A 15,700-nucleotide genomic window follows, 5' to 3' on the forward strand; every position below is an offset into this window, starting at 1 on the left:
CCGCAGTCAGGCCCTCTATCGGGGGCTCAGCGCTGTGGGAAAACAGCTTGAAAGGGACCTCGCTCTTGGCCACAAAGGGCCCTTTCTGCTTCCTCTTGTTGGCTTTTGCCCTTCTTATTTATCTTTTGGGAGCCGGATGAGGCGGGCATGGCTGCATGGGTAAACACGCTGCTGTCTTCCTCTGGCAGAGATAGAGGGTGGAGGCCGCCGTTCTCGCTGCCTGAAATCGCATGCTGCCTTTTGATAGCTGTATAGACAGCGACTGTCATCATGACCATTTAAATCATGGTATCGTGACCTTCACTGACTGGATTTTTTTGCAGCACATGCACGCAGAGTAACATAACTTTGGTTACATTGTGCAATCCATTGTTGTTATTGTTAGCTAAAACTATTAAAAACATTTTCGTTAATTGAAATCAAGCTGAAATAAAACCAAATATAAATGTAAAAAAAAAAAAAAAAAACCTTTAATAAAAATGAGAAATGTTGCTTTGGCAACTAACTGAAATAATTGTTTAAGAAAATTACTAAAACTATAACTGAAATAAGATAAATTAAAGCTAAATATAAATTAGAAATATCATATGTATAAAATAAGAAACTAAGAAATATGTATAAAATTTCAAAATAAAATTACTAATATATATTAAAATAACACTTAAATTATCTTTAAAAGGAAATGCAAAAAACTTAATAAAATACAAATGTCTACCTCTAATTTTCAGGTTTTTTTTTTTGTTTTGTTAGAATTATACAATATCAATTCTAGTTATAGATTAATCTATTTATTTCACAATAATGCAGGTAAAACGTAATAAGTCTTTTTTATACAAAGAAAAATATTAGGAATTGGAAAAAAAAATCAACAATAACAAAGTAGAACCTAAATATAAAATTTCTATATAATAAAATAGAAAGAATAAAAAAAAAATGAAAAGATAAAAAATATACTTTACTATATTATTGCTATATATTCAAATAGAAATAATAAAAATGAAAAGGAAGGAAAGCATAAAATGTTTTATGTGCCAAATGTGCAAAGCAAATTTATAATAAAACGTATTTCATTTACTTAAATAACTGAATAAAATAATTACATATTAATAAATATAAAATAATTAAATAGATTAATAAAATAAATAAAACAAGTTACAAACACACAGACACACACACACACACACACACACACACACACACACACACACACACACACACACACACACACACACACACACACACACACACACACATTTCATAAGTAAAAGCAGTATAAAGCAATAAATATAAAAATACAAAACTATAAATAATAAACTGAATTGCCTCAGTGACGTTATGTATCATTTTAGATGTCCATCAATAAATTTCATCTGAAAAAAGAGGAATTTCCATGTGAGAACAAACAGACTCCTCCTCAATAACCCAGCCAGTTGTGACATGTGTCATGTATTCAGTGCATGTGTTCCTGGGGACAGATGTCCATGAATATACAGTACATACACAGATTCATGCAATGCGGGGCTGTGTCATTTGTGGGCTTTAAAGTGGGCAGGCTTCAGCGTCTGGCATTCCTCTCGTGGCTGGAGGAGAGATAAATCCCTATGGGATTCGTCAGCGCTCGCAGTGGGGCCTCTGCTCTCCGACACTCAGAGAGTCAAATGAAAAGAAACATCAAAACACGGGCTGAATTTGGGGTCAGCCGCTGAGATTTACACATAAAGGGAGGAAAGTCGTGCAAGATGTGGTAGAGCTGGTTAAATGCATGTGGGCGCATGGGTGTGTGTGTGTCAGCACAAATTAATACACGATTACCGCTCGAGGAAGACCGTGTGAGCTTTGGCTGCTGTCATTTTCAAATAACATTTAATATGCAAGCTGCACATTAGCTTGTGTATGCGAAAACAGAAAGCGGGCGATCGCGTGTGTGTGTGCATGCGCTTCTTTCTATGAGAGAATCGTAAAAATATGAGCTTGTTAATTTCAATTGTAGAGCTGTTCTTGTTGTGGTGAAGAGGGAGGGCTTTGCAAAAGCACTGAAGTGGCCAACCAAGAGCGTAAGAAGCTGCTTTGCTCAATACCAGCATTCGCTTTGTTCTCCGGCTCTTGTTCTCAGTTTTCCCCCTTCAAACTATTTTTGCAGATCAACTTATTTATTTACTTAATTCCCCCCTCTGTTGCTTTCGTCCAATTTCCACAGCAATGTTCCCCCTTAATTTGTCATCAGCGGAGGAAGTGTGCCATGACAAAGATCAAAAACTCAGAGGAAGAGGAGGAGAAAGGGGGAGAAGTGAAGGATGCCGAAAAACCTTGCGAAAGAAAAATAATCAGAACGGAGTACGAGAAGAAAGCACGGCTTTGAAGCGGGTGGACAACAAAAATAACAGCACAGACACAGCGAAATGCCCGACTTCATAGATTTTCTCTCAAGCTCCTTTCTTCTTGCTTTCTGGAAATGAAATCCAGACCCGAATAAAAGAGGGATTGGTAATGAAAGGAGATGGAGTCGGGGGAGGATGGAAGGATAAAGGGATCTCTTACACTCGTTTTGACTCACACATCAAACCATAAGCCTCCCGCGACGGTCAAATGCCACAAGTCCACTCGCTGCTAATTGCTGCCACCATCCATCTCTAAAAGCGGGAGGAGAGGGGAGATGTTTGAACAAGCATATGCGCTTTATACAGATCATACCCTGGGAAAACTCATGAACAGACGCAAATAAGCACACATTTACATGTAGAGTGGCCCCAAGAACAATTTTGACACATAAGTGACACTCCACAAAGCATTTTGAATTCATAATAAAGTATCAAACCAAATGGCATAAAATACTGGCAAACCTTTTATCAAAACATAAGAAGTGACTTCACTTCTCTGAACCAACTCTTTTTTTATTGAATGTACGAAGAAAGTTAGCACAGGTGTTTAGCAGCTAGCAATGCTACCAAAGGCTGGAATCCACTACACATTTTTTAAAATCTATACAGATTTTTAAAACACTAGGAACCTGCTTACTTTGTAAGTAGTTACAGAGAAAAAAAATCTGTCCATCATGCACTAAACGACTGAGGATCACACACTACCAGACTTTTAAATTGTTCCGAACACAACAAACTCACGCAAAAACCCATGTGCCTTGTTGGTAGGACAAAATGTATTCTCACAAAATGCGCACAAAATGTATTCTCGTAGCTTCATAACATTAAGGTTGAACCACTCATGTCACATGGACTATTTTAACAATGTCTTTATTACCTTTCTGGGCCTTGAACGTGTCAGTTGCATTGCTTCGGAATTAGTGTTACGGAATTATGTACTCCCTGAAAGTGTTTTCTAAAAACAGTCATGTGTACTGCCTTTGTGTTTTTTATTTCATTAATATGGTATTGCCTGCAAGTTCAGTTCTTAAAAATACATATTTTAAGATTTTAAGTATACTATAAGTGCACATTTACAAGGGCCTTTAGGAAAAGTCAATGGTCACTGCACATAGACTTTGAAAAATAAAGGTTTCAGAAGTGGGGTTTTCCCAGTGATGCTATAGAAGAACCATTTTTGGGTTCCCCGAAGAACCTTTCAGGAAACAGTTCTTAAAACAACCGTTTTATTTCTAAGTATAAAGAACATTTTAATAATCTAAAGAACCTTTTCTCCAATAGATTCTTCATGGAATCATCAATGGCAATAAGAAAAATTTATTTTAAAGAGTGTAGGTGTAATTGCATCAGAGGAGCTGCCTGTCCCACACAATTGCACTGGCGTGAATATGTGCACAACAAGAAACTATTCAACTGCATACGGCCCCATGGAATCAAAACAGCAGGCCAGCAGGAAGGCAGAGGGGTGGATGGGGTATTGTGTAATGCAAGGCATGCTGCTGCAGCTCTTGGGTCAGTAAGGCACCATTCCTGACAGCAAACTCCTGCCAGACACTTGTAATTCTAGTTACCATGGCTGCTCTTGCCCTACAGCTTCCCACGGTAGTGGATGAGTTTACGTGTACGTGCTTAGCACTATATAGTGTGAAGTGAAATGTTTCTTTTGAAAATACCGTGTGTCTGACATGGGAAACTGAAAGGCTGTCATCCTTGAGGAGATCCTCTGTTCAGACACTCAGTGGCTAAATCCTCTCTTAACCTCTCTTCATCTCTCTCCAGACTGAGGGCATCAGTTCAGGGTCACTATCAGAGCTGCTTTGTCCCTCAGACTCAGGGATGCGTCTGTTGCTGGGTCCGTGCCTTTGCAAATGGCACCCTTTTATACCTTATTTACCCATAAAGGGTTCATATTAAAGGTACATATTAGTATCGTTTGAAAGGGTACCGTCTCAGTGACAGCTTTAGTACTTTTTTCTGAGAGATTAGTTGAAGTGTGTAAAATCTGTCACTAGCACTATAGCAAACTGAATTTTATTGCAAGATTTTGCATCACTTCTGGCCGTCGCTGTATCCCTTCTAGCCACAACCGACTGACACGGAAGAGAAGAAATTGTTGAATAAAGTTGTTACTTTTGTTTTCTATGCACACAAAAACTATTCTTGTATTTTCGTAAAATTAAGGTTGAACCACTGATGTCACATGGACTATTTTAACAATGTTCTTACTATCCTTCTGGGCCTTGAACGTGTCAGTTGCATTGCTGTCTATGCAGGGTCAGAAATCTCCTGGATTTCATCCAAAATATCTTAATTTGTGTTCTGAAGAAGAACAAAGTTCTTACAGGTTTAAAACTATATGAGGCTGAGTAATTAATGACAGAATTTAGATTTTTGGGTCAAGTATCCCTATAATAACAGGTTTTTCTGGAACAGGTTTCCCAAACACTCCCCCTGTCTGACACTGGTTGAACAAAAAGATAATACTGTCTCAAATGGTTTGGTCACTGCCTCTTATGAAGTAGTTCATCACATTAAAAATGAACATATTTGTTTGGCAGCCAAAGAGTGTCTAAAGTGTTCTTTTAATTGTTAACAATATATACACTACAGTTTAAAAGTTTGGGATCAGTATTTTTTTAAAGAAAGAAATGCTTTTATTCAGCAAGGATTTAAAGTGACAGTAAAGGCATTTATGACGTTACAGAAGTTTTCTATTTAAAAAAAAAATTCTGCTCTTTTGAACTAAGAAGAAACAAGAACAAAGTTTAAAGCACAACTGTTTTCAACATGGATAATAATAAGAAATGTTTCTTCAGCAGCAAATCAGCATAATAGAATAATTTCTGAAGTATCATGTGACATTGAAGACTGGAGTAATGATGCTGAAACTTCAGCTTTGCCATCACAGGAATAAACCACATATTTCACATATTTGTGGGGAATTTTGAGGCAAAAAGTGTCCAAATATTTTTTTTTTTTAACATAAGCATTCATCTTAAATAAAGCTCACTGTTCAAGCAAAACATTTAGAGTATTATAGTTTCAGAGTATTGAAGTAATAGATATGCTGACAAAACATATCAGGACACCTCTGTGAACTTCATACATTCATTAAAATCAAGTGTCTATGTACTTTTTTGGGGCCACTGTATGTGTGCATGTGGGTCCAAATCTGAGGAACTATTCCCACAGCGTTCTTCCTATTGTCCTGGGAGAGAGGGAGAGAAACTAATTAAAAAGAGCGGAAAAGAGGAGACAGAGAAACAGAGACAGAGGGAGGGACAGAGGGGGGTAAAGATAGAGCGAGATGAGACAGTGGAGAGAGGAGGCTAATTGAAAGGAGAGAAATGACAGAGAGAGAGAAAGAAGGGAGGGCTGATGAGGGGCTGGGATGGAGGGAGGGAGGGAGGGAGTGTGGGAGGGTAAGGAAGAGGGAGCCAAAACTGGCAACTTTGCCAAAGTGGCCAAGTTCAGTCACTTGTGCTGCTGCAGCAGAAAGCAGGAGGACGAGTGTAACCAAGGGTGACCGAGAAGTAGAAAGGGCCAGAAAAAAAAAAAAACAGGAAAAGTGAGAGAACGCAGAAGAAAAAGAACTGTCATTCTCTGGCTTCAAGTCCAGAGGGTCTGGAGATGTCAAAACAAGACTACACATAGAAGAAGGAACAAGTACCAGACTTAGTCAGCAACAGAGGTCTAATAAAGACTCCCAAGCAAGCGTACTTGTATTGTGGTCAGAGGATAGAGGGAGAAATAGAAGAGAAGAAGGTGGAGAGGAAAAAGAGAAAATAGGGAGGGGCGTGTTTAGAATAGAAGGTGGCTGCTTTCCTTACAGTTGCATTTGAAGGACAGGCGAGGAATCCATCATCTGAGATCATCTCGCACAGCTCCATCGCTCCATCGATTCAGCAGTCCCTCGCCGGGATAGAGGAGGAACGAGGACCCTGTGGCGATGAAGAGACCTCATGATTACAGTTCCCCAGACTCGGACACGGACGAACTGATCGATGTCGGACAGGAGGACAGCTACTGGTGAGGACTTTGAGTGTACATTGTATAATGAGCTCAGCGGGGATGATATATGGCTGTCAGTTGCTCTACTGTTCATGTAGAGCTCACACTACAACTCTAATATAAGCTCTCTTAACTAAGCATTAATTTAAATTTACAAGTGACTTTTTGAGTGCAAAAATAGCAACTTTGCTGGTCAAAATGCCAAGTGTTTTTTGAAAACTGCATGGTCGACTCTACGTGGGCCTTCAGGGTTGACGATGCACTGTGCTGTTTATAATAATTCATAAAACGTTTAACATTCACAAATCAAGATATATAAATGCTATATGTCGTTATAAAGATTTTTGGCATTTTCCATGATTGGTAATGTATTTTGGTAACACATTTTTGGTAACAACAATTCCTTGTTACATGTATTAACTATGGTATTAAATTATAAAATATTATAAATATAATTGCAAGCAACCCTAGTTAAATCTATAGTAAGTGCATGTTATTAATTAATATAACTCAGTGCTTGTAATAACACTGTAGCAGAGGTACATTAAAATAAATTATGACTACTAATTTTCAGTTATTGCTATTTTTATTGTGCTTTGCTTTTTTTATGATGCATTAGTATTCAGTCAGGTTTTAATGAGGAGCATAGATCCTGCATGAGGGGACGGTGAAAACACATGCCCCAAATTGTGACAAATAATCAATTTGTTAATATTACAACCTAGATTCAGCAGAAAATGCCTTGTTGTTGTCCCTCCCTAAGTAGCGCATATCCCTGTCCTATTCCGTACTCCTAATAGTTGAGTAGCGTGACACAGGAGTTTATGCGAGTGGACACACGTTGTCAAAATCACATAGGGGGCCAATGTCAAGCGGGCATCTGATAGAGGCCCATAATGATCTTATTTGACTTAGTCTTGAAAGGCGTATCTTTCTATTGCTGTGCCACTGAAGAGAATTAAGCTCAGCATGCTTTTTCCTTCTCTGTCTGTTTTGCATTTTTCTCTCAGTCATTTAGTCTTTTTGATACAGTATTTCAGTAAAGCTGTGACACAAATCAAGAGCAGACTAAAGACATATGTATATACTTTTGAATTGCGCCTTATGATGACCAATGTTTTCTCATCTTATTGCAACTCTTAACCAGGACGCAAAAACTCTATACAACAGTTTATTCCAGAAACTAATTTTCTTTTTGGACTAGACTCTTTTCCTCTAAACAAACTGAATGTTTGTGCATTAAGCCTCTTAATGTTAAAAGGAACTACAATACGATATAAAAATAATATTTCTGCGTGGAAGTCGGAGTAAAACCAAAACAAACAGTGTCATTCTGCTGGCAGAGCGCAGAAAGTGCCCATGCAAACCAGATCCACATTGAAGGATAATACCAAGTATTGATGTGCTCAAAGTGCACGCAAAAGCCACTCTTTCAGCCTGCCCTGCGGATATGTAATCATCATGTCTTTTGAGCTTAAAAAGAAAATGCATTCGTACGATGCATAAATCATAACATATCAGCCATCTGACAATAATGTCCAAAAACGCGTTAAACCAAAATAATCTTGTTTTCTGTTTACCCCGGCGCTCCTGTGTCTAGCTGTGCCCCAAGACAAATTAGATTGGGTTTGATGATGTGCAACAGCGTTTCTGCGTTGTATTAAGTACAGTAATGACAACAATATGCATTGACATCAAAGCTTTAATCTGTCCCCTTCCCCGCTCGCTCTTTCTCTTGATCAGCCCTGTCACTGGGTCCATGTCTCCAGGCAGTACCTCACAGATCCTGGCGCGCAAGAAGAGAAGAGGGGTGAGTTTACGTCAATCTAGCTCTGTTTTTCCCCTGCTTGTTCGAGAACAGACCAAATCTATAATTCGTATATGATCTTGGTACAAGGTCTCTTCTGTGAATGCTGGTCTTTTTCAAAACTCCCTGCAACATGACCCTCTGCAGCAACATGCATTTTTACAGTTTAAGCCCTCTTGTCTGACTTTGATTTGTGTTTCCTAGTTGACTTTCCTAGTATTTTTTCCGAAAATCTGATTTTAAGAATGCTGCAACTAGGCCCCGGCCGCAAAAATAATCCAGTTAGCAAATGCTTTCCACTTTAAATCGTTGTTCTGTGTTTAAATTGATTCCACTGGATTCCACAGATAATTGAGAAGAGACGCAGGGACAGGATCAACCACAGTCTATCGGAGCTCAGGAGACTCGTACCCAGCGCCTTCGAGAAACAGGTATGATGCCACAGGCTTAGTTTGATGCTTTAGATTGTGTATTCAAAACAGCTGAGCGGACAATCGCAAATTTAAAAAACTAAGTTCCTTCTTCCCACTTGGTCAGGGCTCCTCTAAACTGGAAAAGGCTGAGATTCTTCAAATGACCGTGGATCATCTGAAACTGCTGCATGCCATGGGCGGCAAAGGTGAGAGAAGATACTGAGTGAGAAATTTCAGGAGAACTTTCATGTTCATATACAATATTGCTCATACTGTGGGTTATGGATTTTGGCAAGTCCATAACTTCAAATATTCACTTAAACACATAACTCAACTCGCATGTTTGTGTTATGGACATGACCCTTTACGAACAGCACAGTAACAGCAACTACCTACATCATCCTAGCATTATAACAGTGAAGTTTGCACATTCAAGTCTTTTGTCTTTACATGTATTAAAACTTACTGAATTTTACTGACTTACAGAATGTACTTTTAAAGACTGGTCAAATATCATTAAGATTAATCACAACTGTGTTATTCTATTTTAAAGATACTATGTTAATATTTTTTTCTGTTTTAGTACAGTGGCATAAAGCCATTATTTATTTGAAAAAATAACATGTTTTTGTAAAATCACACTTAATATTTTTCTCACTATATAGGCTATATAATGTACTGTTCAAAGGTCTGGTGTCAGCGAGATTTTTTTTTGAAAGACGTCTCTTATGCTCAAAAAAGCTGCATTTATTTTATCAGAAATAAAGTAAAAACAGTAATAATGTGTAATATTATTACAATTTAAAATAACAGTTTTGTATTTTAACATATTTAAAAATGTAATTTATTGCTTTGATTGTAAAACTGAATTTTCAGCTTCATTACTCCAGTCTTCAGTGTCACATGATCCTTCCGAAATCATACTAATATGCTGATTTGCTGCTTAAGAAACATTTCTTATTATTGTAATTTCTTATTAATATATAAATTATAAATTTTCAGGATTCTTAGATGAATGGAATGTTCAAAAGTATATAATTTAATTTTAAATAGTAAGCTATATATATATATATATATATATATATATATATATATATATATATATATATATACTCCAAACTTTTAATAGGTACTGTAAATGGGTCTTTATGCATAAAAATTTGTAGCTGCTTCCATATTATGAGGTCCTTCAAAAGGGAATCATTATCATTGTGGGTGCTCCTTGGTATCAAAATAATGGAAAAAAAAACAACAACCCTGCCTTGTGTATCAAGTAGATAATTTAAGTGTTCTCTCTCCTAGGCTACTTCGATGCTCGTGCTCTGGCAGTGGACTACAGGACTCTGGGCTTTCGGGAGTGTGTTGGAGAGGTGGTGAGATACCTCAGTTCTCTGGAGGGGGTTGAATCCTCAGACCCCATCGGTGCACGCCTTGTGTCCCACCTCAGCCACTGCGCCAGTGAGCTGGACCCTCTCCTCCAGAGCCCCGCCGCTCTGCCTTTTCCTCCTTGGCCCTGGCCTTCCTTTCCTCAGCTGGCATCCACTTCATCTCCTTCTTCGTCTAGCCCGTTTCCCCCAACCACCTGCCGGGATCTGGCCCCCCATGCCACCGCTGCCTTGCTGGGCTACCCTTCACCGGCCCTGAGAGTGGGATCTTTGAGCACCCAGGGGGCGATACTGAGTCCAGCGATGATCCCGTTTCGTCGACTGCCCTCTATCCCCGGACATCCACACAGACTTCAACAGCACTCACCTGATGGACCTACAATTCCATCCCCATCCTCCAACTCCTCCCCTCCCCAGATTTCTTTCAGACCCTTTGCCCCTCTGGGGTCTCCAGCCCCAGTTCGCAGGGGTTTGGGCAGCTCCAGTAAGTCCGGACAGGCCTTGAGCACAGAGATTGGGGCATTCTGAATCAGAAGTTTGGAGTTTATGACAGTCTGAAAAAAAAAAAAAAAATTCTTGGTCATTTGGACTTATTTATGACCACATTTAAAAGGAACTACAACGCATTGAACAATTCAAATTCAAATGGTTATTATTATTTTATTTTTTTGAGTTCCATCTACTATTCCAACTCCAATAGCATTCAAAGTCTCAGAAAAATGGTACAAATGTTGTCACTGGGGCATTTCCCTTATAAAAGATATGAGATAAAAGGGTGAATATTAATACATAAATTGTACATATTAGTACACCAGTGACTACTTCTGTACTTTTCCTGAGAGTTTAGAAAAAAATTAAAAAAAAAAAAATCTGATTTTGTTTACAAAGAAAAAAATAGGAGAGAAATGAAATGGTGTGTAGAATTCAACTGTAAAATCAAAGGTAAATGCAACTCCCAGAAAAGCAACTCAGTGCTATGAACTTGGATTTTGAGATCTAGATACTGGAACTTTCTAGAACTCTGATCTTTTATCTTTTTTTTTTTATTAGTGTACTTGTTTACTCTGTCATTTATACATTATCTTGGATTCTGACATGATATACATTTGAGAGATTACATAAAGAAAAATGTGCCTTATCGAAATACTGTTCCTCTTGTTCACTTACTTGTGTGTGCAAGTACATGCAGCTTCCAGAAGATGGCAGCACTAGAAACAAAATGTGCCGATCACAATTCTCTCAGAGCCATGTGATGTGCATCATCTTGTGAATGTCTTAGAGTGCCTCTTCCTGAATCACAAAATCAAAGAAAATCTTTTATCAATGTCATGTCTTTTTATTCTATATTGGACACCAACTGAGTCCTTTTAACAAAAAGGGCCATTTAAACTAGAAAAAATTTTACAAATCCTGCAGACTACTCCAACTTGCATCATTAGAAAATTTTATTAGCAATGTTTTGTTCAAATGACCTTCCACAGGCTTAAAAAGCCCATTAAAAATACATTTCAAAAGGGAAAAAAAATATATAAAATAAAGTGCCTACAAAATTTAAAGCACAAGCGTACTCACAAAGTACAGACTGACTCTTATCTGAATGACTCCTCTGGGTGCTATAAGAGTAAGGTGCCATTTAGAGCATCTGTTTTCTTTAGCTGTCTCCAGAGACGGTGATGAGAACACTGCGGTACAGCGGCCACTCAGAGAAAACATGGTGGCTGCTGGCCCTGATCCTGCAACAGCAAGAGGAAACCAGGCACACTGTGTGCCCTCTCAGTGCTTCTCCATCTACAGGCTGTAATTATAGTGAAACCAAACTTACCCACTCTCTGAAAAACACACAGGAAACAAAAAACTGATCTCGTCGCACACATATCCTCACACTTATACACTGAAGAAACAGAACACTGTGTAAGAGATCATTTATTGTATAGTCAAACTTAGCCAGTTGTTCACCAACAAAACAATCTAAAGTGTGTTTCCCAAAAACATCTATGGTCGCATGTTCTGTCATTACCAATAGAGTTCAGTGGAACTATCACAAACAATTGATTTCTTATCAATAATACTGTAAGTCAGTTATCATTAAATCAATAAGATCTTTACTTTTGGAACCCAGCTGTTGCTCTCTATATGGTATTGCCATGAAACAAACAAAATTGCATTTAAAAAAAAAAATACAAATGAACACATTCTGTGACAGAGGGCATCCATTATGTCTGACTCATAAGAAACAGATCAGCCTTCAGCGACACTACCAGAAAGACGGTATGCATCATTTACAAGACGGTCTCAAATTAAAAGTGGTGTTAACCATGAAAACTGAATAATCATGTGTTTTACCACCAAAAGGGCAATTAAAACAAAACATCAAAGTGTTGGGCTATGATGAAGTGATGAAGACGTGGTGCTTTTTGATTCTTGGGTTCTTGTTTGTGTGTTTTGCCCAGTTTGACCTTTAAAATGGGCATGGAATGTGTGTATGCGTGTGCTAGACTGTGGCGGGACTGTGTGTCTGTGAGGGATGTGGCGCAATGAGGGCAGATTCTCATGCGAGTGGCGTGTGGTCTGTGTGTAGAGAGACTAGCGTGTGAGCGTGGTGTGTGTTTATGTTAGTGAATGTTTAGGCTTGAGAGTGTGTGTGTCTAGTCCTCCATTCTTTTGGCACCAGTAGAGTCAGTGCAGCAACCACAGCTTCCAGTATGGGCCACCACAATCACATGAGGCCAGCTTTCCCACGGGGAGGGGCCACGGAGAGAATAAATGCTAAAGAAGGAATATGACCCACACAGAGGAACAGGCAGGGTAGATCTTTTCCTGTCAACATGAAAATAAGGCAGTCTGTATAGAAAAAAAGTGTGTTTCAGACATCTGACCTGAGTTCATGCTCCTTTAACATGTTCCATTACCAGTGTATTGTTGCTTTGATACAGTGCCTTTATCTTTCCACATTTCACATTATACTATGCAGACTGTGGCTATTTTAGCACTTGTTTAATATAGGAGAGACACTCCAGCTAAACAATTCATCATTGCAAAGTTTGTCCTTTTTATAACTTCCAATTAAATCTTCAAACATCTATGAAGACAGCCTTGGGTTTCATACACTCAATTGTAATTCACAATAAAATCTAAGAGCCTATCAAACCGGTTTACTTACAAGATACAGTGATAACAGTATCTCATCTTCTAATAAACATCATTGCCCTCTACTGGTCATGCTCTGACAAATTCATCTGAATACTAGTGGTTACGATGACTTAAGTATTTAAATGAATTAATAATTATCAATATATTTAAATAAAGAGTTTATAATAAACTATAATCTAAATTAAAATTGACAGACACTGCTCAATAAAAACATTCAGACTTCACAGACACATTAGAAAAACAGAAAAAGAACAAGTAACAACCAGAATAAATAATCAAAAATTATAATTGACAACTGACACATATCATCATGCCACATATATAGACATGAGGACAGAAACAGAATATTCCTTAATCATGTAAAATAATGTTCCTTTTAGTTTAACTTCCAATTGAAAACGGCTTATGTTATTGTGGGCATCATGTCTTGAATTTTGACTAGCTACAGCAAAATACTTTTATTGTTATATATTTCAGCTGGAAACACACAAAGAGTTTGTGAGTGTACTTACAGGAAGAGACAGTAAGCTGCAGAGAATACTTGCCACTTGTTTGCAATGATGGATCCACCACAATAATGCTTGCCAGGGCAATTTAGCCATTCTAGTGTAAACACCCCCAACGCCTTGATTGTGAAGTTGTGTAATTTTCCACAATCCATCTTTCCTGTGACAAAGAAGCATGGAGAATGGCTTTGTTTTCAGAGATTCTGTTAGACAGTTTTCTTTTCATTTTTCAAGATCATGTTGCTGGGATCTTTGAAGAGATTTATAACTCCGCTTTATACAAAAAGTGCATGAAAGTCAGTGTCTATTACATGCAGTGTTACTCTGATACACGTACACCTGCAGCACCATGGACAGCAACAAACCAATCAACATGACCCTGAGGATGACTCTTCTGTCTCCATTAACACATTACAATCCAGTGACAGCTTGTTCTGTCTTTTCACCTTAGCTAAAGATCTGGTGCAAGAAAAAAATCTCCCCCTGCTAGCACTGCCTTTCAAAAGGGGCATCATTACAATGCATAAAACTATGTAAGCTATAATATTTTTGATTGACTGGAAAGCCTGATGTTGCTGCTTTGAAATGTTTATGCACTCATGGTGTACTTTAGTTCTATGGGAAAAAAAAAAAGATTTCAATAGCATTACATACTTAACCATGTCATTCATCCAATAAGAGCAAAAGAAGTAAAGAAAAGCTGACAGTGGTAGACATCATAAAATTGAAACCATCAAACATCACCCCACAGTCCAGCAGGGTGTTCTAGAGTAAACACACACAGGATGCAGTACAGTACAGAATAGCACCGTTTATAACATGGCTGAACCACCACCCATCTAGTGTATTGTTGAAAATATGTCTGAAGGAACACAAGTGTTTACACAGCATGAAACAGTACTTTTAGTGAAGGTGTATGAAAACTAAAGAATGGTGGGAAAAAGTTTTCACCACTAAATAATAAAAAACAAAAATCTAATTGTGACTCTTTATCTCACAGTTGTGCATTTTTTCTCACAATTACGGGTTTACATATCACAATTCTAAATTTTATGTGAGATTTCTGTGAGTTTCTGTGAGATATAAACGTTTTGCCTCTTTTATCCCTTTCAGAATCTGACTTTTTAAATTGCAATTGCAAGATTATATCTCACATTTCTGAGGAAAAAAAGTAAAAATTTCAAGATATAAACTCACAACTGCGAAAAAAAAGTTTATAGTTTAGGCGAAAAAAAGTTTATATCTCGCATTTTTTTGCTATTTTTCGCAATAGCAAGTTTGTATACCGCAGTTCTGACTTTATAACACACAATTGTGATTTTATATCTGAGAATAAAAAAGTCAGAATTTACCTTTATACCAATTACCTTTTTTTTCATTCAGTGGCGGAACTAGGCATCCATCCTACCAAAAAGGAAATAACGTTACCACAGCACAGTCATCGTCCACAACTGACACTGATTTAAACTGAATTACTGCTAGGCTATATAAGATTTTCAAAAGCCATTCACATTTGAGTCTGAAGTGCAAAGTTACACCAATGTTTTTTTTGTTTTTTTTTATTACCAGATATCAGTAAATATCATAGACTGTAAAAAACATGGATGTAGTGATGTCACCCGTAGGTTTCTAAAGAGCATTTTTGAAGCCTAAAGTGGGAGGAGCGGGCCATCTCCATCTTGGCACCGCTTCACCGTGCATCACTCTCAGATAATCGAAAATGGGCAAAGAGGTGGGGCGTGGGTGGAGCTTGACAGTGGTGAGAGCAGGCAATCCACATGTCACTCAAGTGGCCACGCCTTAAATTATGCAGACCTTTAAGGCTTAATATAATTTAAACAGATGAGTTATAAAAAAAAATTCCACCCCCCTCATAGTTGTCATGAAGGGCAAAATTTATCATTTAGACCAAAACCACTTTTTGTACCAGGCTGTAAACATTTTATTTATTTATTTATTTAAATTTGTATTTTTTTATTTTTTTTTTTGCTGTAAATTTGGGCATTTTAACATGGAGGGTCTATAGGATTGACTCCCTTTTGGAGCCAGT

The 15,700-nt window shown here is 37.8% G+C and overlaps 1 protein-coding gene across 1 annotated transcript; it reads left to right on the forward strand.

The window, feature by feature from the left end:
* The first annotated feature begins 5,782 nt into the window (after positions 1-5,782).
* LOC109111397 (hairy/enhancer-of-split related with YRPW motif-like protein) lies at positions 5,783-11,008 on the forward strand. The gene is made up of 5 exons (XM_042745633.1): positions 5,783-6,407; positions 8,133-8,199; positions 8,544-8,627; positions 8,734-8,815; positions 9,912-11,008. Exons 1-5 carry the CDS (start codon positions 6,328-6,330, stop codon positions 10,520-10,522), a joined length of 924 nt encoding a protein of 307 aa, XP_042601567.1. The 5' UTR covers positions 5,783-6,327; the 3' UTR covers positions 10,523-11,008.
* Positions 11,009-15,700: the final 4,692 nt, after the last annotated feature.

The sequence above is a fragment of the Cyprinus carpio genome, chromosome B19 (genome assembly GCF_018340385.1).
Source record: "Cyprinus carpio isolate SPL01 chromosome B19, ASM1834038v1, whole genome shotgun sequence".
Taxonomy (NCBI): domain Eukaryota; kingdom Metazoa; phylum Chordata; class Actinopteri; order Cypriniformes; family Cyprinidae; genus Cyprinus; species Cyprinus carpio.